This window comes from Humulus lupulus, chromosome 7 (assembly GCF_963169125.1).
Source record: "Humulus lupulus chromosome 7, drHumLupu1.1, whole genome shotgun sequence".
Taxonomy (NCBI): Eukaryota; Viridiplantae; Streptophyta; class Magnoliopsida; order Rosales; family Cannabaceae; genus Humulus; species Humulus lupulus.
The window spans coordinates 174,278,997-174,290,749 of record NC_084799.1 but is presented as its reverse complement, the minus strand read 5'-3'; the positions used below and the strand labels follow the sequence as shown (position 1 = coordinate 174,290,749).

The 11,753-nt window shown below is 36.2% G+C and overlaps 1 protein-coding gene across 1 annotated transcript; it reads right to left on the bottom strand.

Moving 5' to 3' along the window:
- Positions 1-7,781: 7,781 nt before the first annotated feature.
- Positions 7,782-8,252, bottom strand: LOC133792380 (self-incompatibility protein S1-like). Its single transcript, XM_062230281.1, has one exon. It carries the CDS (start codon positions 8,250-8,252, stop codon positions 7,782-7,784), a length of 471 nt encoding a protein of 156 aa, XP_062086265.1.
- Positions 8,253-11,753: the final 3,501 nt, after the last annotated feature.

Genomic DNA, 11,753 nt, shown 5'->3' with positions numbered 1-11,753 from the left:
TCCTCGACTTCACCAACATGTCATCAACATATACTTCAATATTGCGTCTAAGATGATCTTTAAACATCTTGTTGGCCAACCTTTGATAATTCGTGCCTATATTTTTCAACCCGAGCAAGATCACTTTACAGCAGTACACCCCTTTATCTGTAAAGAAACAAGTGTGCACTTAATTGGGGATACGCATGGAGATTTGGTTGTAATCGGAATAAGCATCCATGAAGATCAATAACTCATGCCTCGAGGTGGCATCTACAAACTTGTTGATGCATGGCAGAGGAAAACAATCAATTAGACATGCTTTGTTGACATTCGTGAACTCTATGAAGGTCCTCCAAGTCTTGTTGGGCTTTCTAACTAGGACTGGGTTTGCTACCCAGGCATGGTACAAGGCCTCTTGGATGAAATTGTTGGCCAAAAGTTTATGTACCTCGACCTTCAAGCACTCGAACCAGTCGGTACTGATTAACCTTCTTTTCTGCTGGATGGGGGAGGCGTTCTCATCGATATTGAGGGCATGACTGATTACATTTGGACTGATGCCGACTATATCATCATGGGACCAGGCGAAGACATCCTGGTACTTTCAAAGGAAAGTGACAAGGATCTCGCGAATGTCTCGTCCTAAACCCCATCCAATTTTGACCACTCTTAAGGGGTTGTTTTATCCAGTCATATTTCCTCCAACTCCTCCCCTAGTTCTACTAATGAACGTTCATCCTCCATGCGGAGGTCTAGATCCTTCTCTTCTCGATGAATTTTGAGGACCTGGTCATTGGGTCTGGGCCCCTCCATTTCAGGTATCTCTTCAATTATCACCATAACTGAGGGACTAGGATGATTTGGAAGTCGTACTAACACATTATAACATTGTCAAGCTTCTTTCTGGTCTCCTTGGACCAACTCAACTCCTGCGTCGCCCGGGAACTTCATACACATATGTCTGATGTAGGTAATAGCTATGAACTCTACTAGGGTCGGTCGACCTTAGATTACATTGTATGTTGAGGGGTATTCAACCACTATGAAGGTGCAATACTTAAAGTTTTGACTTGGGGCCTCGCCTAAGGTAACTGAAAACTTGATTTGCCTAGCTGGTACCATTCCTTCTCCTGAGAAGCCAAATAATGTAGAAGTACATGGTTGCGAATCTCGGACCTCGAGCCCTACACTTAAACAATATGTTCACTGAGCTTCCATTATCGACGAGGATTCTCGCCACTATCTTGTTATCTATTTGAGTTTCAATTACCAGCGGATCATGGTGAGGAAAATGAACTCTCCCTGTATCTTCCTTGATAAAGGTGGTTGGTCGGTCATCTTCGACATATGTGCATGAGATTCCCCAAGGGCATAGATTTCCTCATCATGATTGAGGGCTTAGGCGTATCTGTTCTATGCAGACCTTGATTGACCTCCCAAATGCAATCCTCCAAACATGGTATTTACTCGACCATTGGGTATTAGAAAGATCAAAGGCGGTTGTCCCTGGTCCCCAGCTGGTAAATGATTGTTGGTTGCAGGGTCTTCGGGAGCTACCAGAAAAGATTGCACCATCTATACGCTCGCAGTAACCTGTGGTCCTTGGTGCGGACCAACTAGAGCTCCTTGTTCCTGCCCCCGAGCATAGTGCCAGAGGTGCCCCAGTTTAAGGAGGTTCTCAATCTCATCTTTGAGTTGTCGACACTTGTTGGTGCTATACCCGATGTCATTATGGTATTTTCAAAACATGTAGGGATCTCTCTTCTCCCAATCTTTCCTAAGAGGTTGAGGCTTCCGATAAAGGATTTTTGTGACAGTCAGTATCCCGTGATCCGCAGGGGGAAAGACCTTGTAAAGCTGTGCAATCCCACACTGTCTGGGGAAGGTCAAGTGTGATGATTCTAAGACTGTGTAGGTATGAGACTACACATTAGAAGATGACTTAAATAGATTGATGGGTACTACCTATATCAACAAGGTGCATCTTCTTTTCGGTAGCCCATTACTTGAGAACTCCAAACTTAAGCGTGCTTGACCTGGAGTAATCTCAAGATGGGTGATCTCCTAGGAAGTTTTCCCAGGAAGCATGCGAGTGAGGACAAAGCACGCTGGAAAGACTCGTGTTGGTTTGTAGGGCCAGTCATCATTCCAGGAAGCAGCCATAGTGACGTGGGATGTTACAATTTTCCTTTGTGTTTCCACAAAGATGTTCCCGCGAGTCTCAACCAATTCTGTGTATTCTGCGTATTGAGGGGTATATTTGTTTTCATGATTCTTTTTACCCCTCTTGTTTCGTAATCGGGACTGGTTGATGTTTCCTTTTTTCTCACTCCCTTGGTCATTTCTTTATATCGTTACCTGAGTTTGGGTCATCGACATGGTGTTGAAACTATCTTAAGGGGCGGAAAAGCTATACTGAGAATTGGGGACTTCTTCGAAACTTTCCGTTAGCATTTCGCTATATTGGGGGTCAGCAAAGTAACCAAGATTTGGGGTCGAGGACCCCGGCATAGCACTCGACCCTCCTGGAAATTCTAATAGAGCATCTTCTCAATTAATAAACACTTAGGCTTGCCTGGAAAAATCGTCTAGTCGATGATAGCCTTTTCTTTTCAGGTCGTCCCACAGAGGAGTTCGAGGGAGGATTATTGCCTGTAAGGCCATCAACTATTATCTGTCATCTACTTGTTTTGTTCAAGCAGCCTCCTGGTTGAAGCAATAGATGTATTGTTTCAAGGTTTCACCAGATCTTTGCTTTATATTGGCCAGCGCATTAACTTCGAAGTTGACCTTCCTTGTGGCCACAAATTGTCTTCTATACTATGGGGATAGTTGGGGCCAAGACTATATGGTTCTAGGCTTATATTTTTTAAACTACTCAGTTGCTGCTCCGGTGAGGGTTAACGGAAAAAATGTGCAGTGCATCCTCGGACACCTTATGTACCATCATTTGAATATTGAATCTTGGCAAATGATTGGTAGAGTTCGCAATCCTGTTAGAGGAGTCCATTACAGTCATCCTAAATCCAAAAGGAATAGGCATCTCGACTAGGTGGTGAGCATAGGGCTCACCTCCATCTTCGTTTGAGTTTGAGTCCATCCTTGTTGTTTCAAGACATTATCCATTTGTTGATGCATTCTTGGGAGTTCAACGACAATTGGATTATATGCCATGTTCTAAGGCCACTCGGGTTGTTGAGCCTGCATTCGGGTATTTAAATTGTCTCGTAGATTGGGCTGCTCGAACCTACCACCTATGTCATTACAAGGCATGACCCCGCCCAAGCGAGCATTTAGACCCTCATGCAGTTCAGGCTGCTCGTATCTATACTGACACATGGCCAAGCTCCTCTTCAACGAGTATTCAATCCTTCTCGGAGGTCCGGATTTTTGGGCGGCGCGTATGGTTCCTCCTCATCGAAGTTCTCATTATACGCAAAATCATTATTAACAGAAATACTAATGTTTGTATGGTGTGGGGGAACTCAACCATTTTTGCGGGCTCTTAGCTCTGGGTTTTCCTGAGGCAACTCAGGCCTGCGCACAAGAGGCCTCTGAGCCTCCGGTCGCACACTAATCAACCTTTGGGCTCTAGGCTGAGGCCTTGGCCATGGCAAAGGGTTTTCAGGCTCATGGGCTGGTTGTCGAACACCTTCATGAGCTCTCTGAGCGCCACTTTCTTTGGCTCTAGGCACTGGAGTGACCACCGGGGTAACCTACTGAACCTGTGGGCCTTTAGAGCTGAATGATTCATAGGGAAACCTTGGGCGGCCAACGCGGCCCGCATGGCATTAAGGGTTTCCATCATGCCGATCATGCTGGTTCGATGGGTTTCCAACTCCGCTTGTTGCGCTGCCACCTGGTTTTGCAGGTCAATTACTTCCGAGTCTTGAAGACGTGCATCGCTTGAAATGTCGTCCTCTTGGAGGTAATCGTCATCAGCCACAAAATCATCTCCTGGCTCATAATCGTCGTATTCATTGTCGGGATAATACTCATATTCAGTTGATATCTCATTCTCCTCTACTGTTGGAAGATCTGTGACGGGGGGGGGGGGGTCATCTTGCCTCTCATTTTGCAGAGGCACGTGAGGGTTCACTCGAGACCGGTTTCGTGTGTCCACAATGGTCGAGGTTTTTCTCTACATTTCTACAACTCTCAATGAAAGCACAAAAATATTGACCCGATTTTCTATCAACTAATAAAATGAGAACAGAGCTCGTAAAAAGAAATGAATCACAACACATAGGTTTTTACGAGGTTTGTCTGTTAACGAGGCCTAGTCCACAAGTCACTTGTATAAATGAAAGCTTGCTAGAATAACAAGCTCTTTAGGGTTTACATCATGGGCAAATGATAGTCTTGCTCCAAGGTAAAATGGGAGTAAAAAAATCTAGGATTTCAATTATTTACAAATGACCCCCTCATGCTTTATTTATAGGTGGCATAAGGGTAGCTAAAAGGGCTATTAGCCTTTAATGAAAGACACATTCACATTCTTTGCCATGTTCTGTGGGAATTATTCATTACATATTGGGCACACTACACGTCACCTGGCAATAGGCCTAATTGGGTGGTTCCGACCCTAAAAAGGGAGTGGTCTCCAAAATCCTAACGGAAAGACACTTGGGACCACTCCTTCAATCAAGTCTGCATGGGGGCTGCACTATGTGGTCCCCAAATCTCCAAAAATCTCGCTAAATCATTATTGGGGCTTCTCGGGCTCTTAGAGAAGTTGACGTGAAAGTGTCCTCCCCGGAGCTGATCTTGAGGACCTCCCGAGGAGTTACGCTTCAGGAATTCAAGGAGGGTCTCGAGAATTGTCCTCGGGAGTTCAGTAGCTTGCGTATCATAACTTGTTAGCATAGTAGCCATCCCTCGAGAACTTCTCTGGAAGTATGCCACATATGTTGCCATGTGTCACTAAATGCTGACGTGGACAGTAGGCCAAAAAAAGGCCTAGAACAATTGATTAAAAAATTTGCAAGATGCAAACTTCATATAGACTAAAGCTAAGATTGCTTGATTTATAAAATATTACATAATGTTAATTAGTATAGGCTTTGTTCCATAGTAAGTGTAGAACATATTTTAAATCTATTTCTTTTAACCTCCACTCTCATAATTTTGTGCTAAATATGCAAGAAAAAAACGAAGGAAGAAAATATTAATTACAAAATCAAATAATTGAATATATATACATCTCCCATATATAGAAAGAGACGTTGCAGGCAAGAAAATTATACGAGAGAGAGATAGATAGAATATAGAAAGAGTACTTGATTCTCTTGCTCCAAAGTCAGGAATGATCACTGTTCAATCCTGTATGTATGTATGTATGTATGTATAAATAAAGTTAGATGCGTATCTCGTAAAAGTAGTCGACCAAATTCTAAGGATATATATTAGCGTAAGACTTAGTAGTGAGAGAGAGATAATGGACAGTTTTAAAAGTAGCTAGCGAGAGATGGTTGGTTATGTTATATTAATCATGTTTTTATATTAACAGTAAAATATGTTAAATATTATTTTATTTATTTTATACATATTAATAATATTTTTTATTCAGTGTACTACTTATGGCAAAATAGGAACAATTGCTGGGTGAATAGCTGACTATCTTTTTTTTCTTGATAAAAAAAATAAAAAAAAATTATTTTATACAGATGCAAATTAATAATTTTATAAATATAAATATATATATATATATATTATTTGTTGGTTGAAATGCTGCTTTTGCTACAAAGTAACTAGTAGCAAACTTTTTCAAAATAAAATGGTTGAAAGTATGTTTAGGTATGAAAATAGTAATGCTACCAAAATAAAATGATAGCAAATAATAGATAAAGTTGACAATTTTATATCTGTGCACACAAATAGATTTAGCTACAAAAAGAAAATTGGTAGCTATAATTATTATTTAGCTGGTAATAAATTTGGTAGTAGCAATATTTGATCTTATTATTTTAGAATTTACAACTAAATCATTTTGATACTATAATTTAGTAGTAAAATATAACTAATTGCTACCAATAATATTTGGTAGCTAAAAGTCATTTTTTTTTTATAATTGTTGCTAAATAATAAGAAAACTAATAAGATAATAATTTCCCTTCTTCTTGAAAATAAATTTCTAAAGATTGAGTAATAAATTTTTTTTCACCTCCGAGCTATAACACTTATAGATTTTTACTCCCCACATTTTTTTGCTTTGTAAAAATATCCCAAATTATAGAACTTGTAGACTTTTGTTCATTCCGTCCAAAATAGTAACGGTTTGATGACATAGTAGTTAAAAAATATTAAAAAAATTATATTTTATTAATTAATTGATTTTAAATTAGAAAAAATAAATAAATTATTTTTAAAATAAAAAATTAATAACAAGTTATTTTTTAATTTATTAAATTATATAAAATCCAATAAATAATAAATCAATAAACATAAATAATTTTTAATCCAAATATGATTTTAGAAAAACTAAACTTAATATTTTTAAACAAAATTATACTTTGAACTAAACTAAATTTAAATCTATACTTTTTTACTTGATTGTTTTCTAAATGTATTTAATTATCTATATTTAAAATATAGATTTGGTTGAGTTTTCAATATAAATTACTTTAAAGGTTTTAATTTACTTTAGAAATATAGATTTTAGTTTTTTTAAAATTATATTTGGATTAAAAAACTTATGTTATTGATTTGTTATTTATTGGATTTTATATAATTTAATAAATTTAAAAATAAGCTGTTATTTTTTTTTCTAATTTAAAATTAATTGACTAATAAAAATTAATTTTTAAATTTTTTTAACTTCCACACCATCAAATTATTATTATTTTGGACGGAATAGACAAAAGTCTACAATTACTATAATTTAAGAGTACTTTCCCCAAACAAAAAAATTCAGCTACAAAAATCTACAAGTACTATAATTGAGGGAGAAACAACATTTCATCCTAATAAAATTAATAAGATAATAATTTTCCTTGTTCTTGAAAATAAATTTCCAAAGATCGAGTAGTAAAATATTTAGGCTTACACTAAAATATAACTATTTTTTTAAATTTACAAAAATATAATTTAAAATTAATAAATTTTACCTTCGAAAGAAAAAAAACTACTAGAAACGTCGAAGAGTATCGTAAAAGGAAGAGATGGTATTGCAATTTGAAAGAAGAGAGTGAAGACAGATAAACAAAAAAAAAATCATATATATCTGTGTAGATCGTTAGTACCTACTCACAATAAAATAGGTTTGGAAGAAAAGAAAATGGGGTTTGAGAAATAATGCTTAAACTGAAAGAACACAAGAGAGAGACAGTTTCAAACGTGAAGACAAATAAAAAAAAAAACAACATAAGATGGTTAATAGCAGTGCAAAATATTAATAACGAAAGAGATCTATGTGTAACTTATTTGAGTTCTCTAAATTGAATTGGCTAGATAGATGATGATACACACAATAGGGACAGTGGATCCTGATTCCTAAACTTGACAACATCGATGGTGAACAATTCATTTCTAACACAATGAAATCACTCTCATCATTAATATATAAATGCCATTAGTATTAGATATGAATTCATCATCCATTAATTGAATAATAATTATACGAAATTTAGAGGAGTGTACATCTTATTTCTTACTTTTCCCAGACATTTTATTTTTCCTTTACTACAAATAGAGAAACTCATTACGACTCCAAAGTGCTTCTAAATTTCTTAACAAATTATTTGGCTAAAATGATGTGAGATATCCTTGAACTCATATTGATCTCCTCAAATGAAAACAAATCATGACTTGAGGGAGTAAGGAAACCAAACCCATCTTGCAAACCGTTGATCATAGCCATACAAAGCCCCATTGTTGGGTATCATCCAACGGCACTCAGTTCGACACCTGGCCAGGTCTCTTTGAGGGTCATAAGCATCGAAAGAGTACCAAGTAGCTGAGCTTTTTGGCTTCATATCACAATGGAATAAAGGCACACCCAACAAGTTGTTCCCAACAACAATCCACTCCATTTCTCGTCCATCTTCCACCACCACACTCGGCAGATCATTGTAGTTTGATTGGCAATGAACAATCATGCTTTCCCCATATCCCAAACGGTTCATCACTCGCACTTTAACTTCTTGATCATCTTCAATGATAAGATTTGCATCAACCACAAAGTTATTATTAATGATCATGCAAAACTCAACCACTAGTAACAACAACAAAATCTTTAACCAATTTGACTTTTCTATAGCCATGCTCTCCATGATTTGCATATATATACAAATTCATGCACATAAAATGGTGTGTATTTATAGTGTATATATGTGTTTGTGTTTGTGCTTGCATTCATTTGAAACACTTTGACATATATGTATATATATATATATATATATTTCCCAAATTGCAAAGGAAATGACTTGTTACATTTATTTGTTTAGGAAGATCATTTCAAGGATGTGCATGCATGTGTGCCACTTTGAGGTGTATCCATAAATATAGATCTTCAATTGCAAAGGAAATGACTGATTGCTTTTATTTGTTAGGCAGATCATACAAGGATGAGTCTTGAGCATGAGAGAATTTAATAATTTTCACCATCATTAATCAATTTTTTCTCGTTGTAATTCTTTGATAAAATGTAGACTAATTATATAAAAAAAATTATTGTACATATAAAGAGCATATAAGAAGTAATTAATTAATGAGCAATCTTGATATGAAGTCCACACAAAACACATTCAATGTTTATTGCCTCACCGAATTTTTTTTTCATATACGAATCAAGTATTGATTTTTACTGTTGTTCTTTTATATACACTGTCACTTTTTAATACTAGAAGCTTTATTAAAAATAAACATTTACACTTAGCTTGAAATTACTAATGCTAAACTAAACAATTGACTTTAAATAAAAATGATATGAAAATTTCTTTTAAGTGACATTTCTTAGATGCCTTTGTAACATGTGAAATTTCTTACTTTTGGAGTTGCACTAAATAAGCCTCGTTGTTCTACACAGCCATCAATTTGAACAATTATAACTTTATTTTAAAAAGTACAAGCCATGTAATTTGACGCACAAAACATATATTTTCACACAACAAATTGGCTAGGCTAATTCTTGTGGAATTTTTATTTTTATAATAATTAATTAATTAATTATTATAAAAGAAAAAATTTGCTAGGTTCAAAAGAGTGTTGTTCCATTGAGGAATGGATAAGATCCGGAACTAATAAACGTAATTAAAAGTGCTAAAGAAAACTTATTCTCCATTTTAACATATATATTGTATGATCTTTCTTTTTCTAAGAAGTAAAACAAATGATGCAATTTAATAATTGGTGTTTGTTGAAAGCAACTGATATCAAAATATAATTATTGATTTGGCACCTCTAAATATTGTATGACTCAAATATTCTTAGTTGCTTGCGAAAAGTATGATCATTTTCGGCAGAACTTTCTATCAAAGTTATGTGTATATTATTTCATTAGGTTGTTTATTCAATTAACTTCCTCTTATAATATTAGTTAGAATTAATTAGGCCCTTAATACTATCTTGTATCCTAAGCCTATATAAGGCTCTTTTTCTCACTTTTAGTTTGTAACCGAGAACAAATACAACAACTCAATAATACGATTTCTTTGGATTCAATACTAATCTTGATAAGCTCTTATCTTACTCCTTAAGAAAAAAAAACTATGGTAAAATTACCAAACTCACCTCCCTCACACCCAATGACTGGCCTCCCCTAGTATTCAATTACCCCAATTTTATTCATTTTAATCAATTAAGAAAAAGCCTAAACCATTATTTCAAAAATGGTATTTTTCCCACCATATTTCTATCACATCACATAGATTAATTAAATTTTACTAGGGTAATTAAATAAAATGAGACACCACATTTAATTTAATTAATACACATATAGATAAAGTAGCCTATGGTTTATTTGTGAAATTTATTTATAATTGAATTTCCGCCCTTATGTTGAATAAACATTTTCTTATTAAAATGCAATTAAAATTCTTCTTTCCAAGAATTTTATTTATTTAACCATCTTCCAACATTTATTAATAAATTTTATGCTCAATCACTACAAGAAAAATGCCCTTTAGCTTTGACCAAAATGCGCCGCTAATAATGTCAATATTAGCAGCGACTCGCCGCTAATAAATTCAAAAATAAAAAAAATGAGGGAATTACCCCACTTGATTTTTTTAGACGATTATTAGCAGCGACACATGTCGCTGCTAATAGTCGCCACATGTTTAAAAATATCATCAGCGACAACTATTAGCAGCGACACGTGTTGATGCTATTAATCACCACGATAACCCCCTCCCCAACCCTTCTTCTTCATTTCTCCCTAGCCCTCTCAGCTGCCACTTCCTGAGCCCCCGACCCACCTGCAGCTTTCCCCAGACCCCGACCCCGTTGCTGCGCCACCCACCTCCCTAGAGCCGCCCTCTCTCTCCCGCCTGTGCACGTCCCCGGAGCCACGCTGAGGAGCCCCGTCCCCCCTTCTCTCTCCCGCAGCGCCTCCCAGCCCTCAACCACCGACCCGCCACCCCGTCCCGAGCCCCCCGCCTGCAGCGCCTCCCCATCCCATCACCAAGTCGCGTGCCACCACCCCGGAGGTAAATATATAAATTTATACATATGTTTTTTTTTCAGTTTATATATATATGTGTATAAATATATATATATATATGTGTGTCGCCGTGTGTTTACATGTGTGTGAATAAATGTATATTTTTTTATATATAAATATTTATGTATATATATATTTATATGTTTGCGTATGTCGATATATATTTTTGTTTATGTTTATATATATATATGTGTGTGTATATATATGTGTTTATGTGTATGTGTATATATATATCACTATATAAATATATATGTGTGTGCTTGTTTATATAAGTATATAAATATATATGTATTATAATTTATTTTTTTTGTTTTACTAACTTTGCTCTCTTTTTTGGAGAAAATAAATAGGAGTATATTTTGGAGCATTTTCTTTTGGATCCTTTTATTAATTGGTATGTGTCTCTTATTTATTGTTTTTATTGTTATTATTATTTACTATTGTTAGAGGAGTTTGAACATCCTAAATATTCATCTATAGTAAAGTAGGTTCAGTGATATTTTTGTGTGTTGTGGAGATATAAGGAAGAAACTTATTGTGTGTTGTTTGAATTGTGTTTTTTTAACTATTTACATATGGCTAGGTCATTAGTATAAGGGAGATGCTACCCAATTTTTTTGTAGATTTATAGGGCCAGGATAGGGTCGAGGTCGGGATAAGGACTTTTATAGGGTCGGGGGTCAGGATAGAGTCTTTATAGGGTTAGGGGTCAGGATAGAGTCTTTATAGAGTTGGGGTCGGGTCTGGATAGGGTCTTTATAGGGTCGAGGGTCGGGATGAGGTCGAGGTTAGGATAGGGTCTTTATAGGGTCGGGATAGGGTCTTTATAGGGTCGGGGGTTGGGATAGGGTCTTTATAGGGTCAGAGTCAGGATAGGATCTTTATAGGGTCGGGATAGAATCTTTATAGGGTCGGGTCGGGATAGGGTCTTTATAGGGTTGTGATAGGGTCGGGATATGGTCTTTATAGGGTCAGGGGTCGGGATGAGGTCGAGGTCGAGATAGGGTCTTTATAGGGTCGGGATAAGGTCAGGGTCGGGATAGGGTCTTTATAGGTTCGGGGTCGGGATAGGGTTGGGGTCAAGATAGGGTCTTTCTAGGGTCAGGATAGA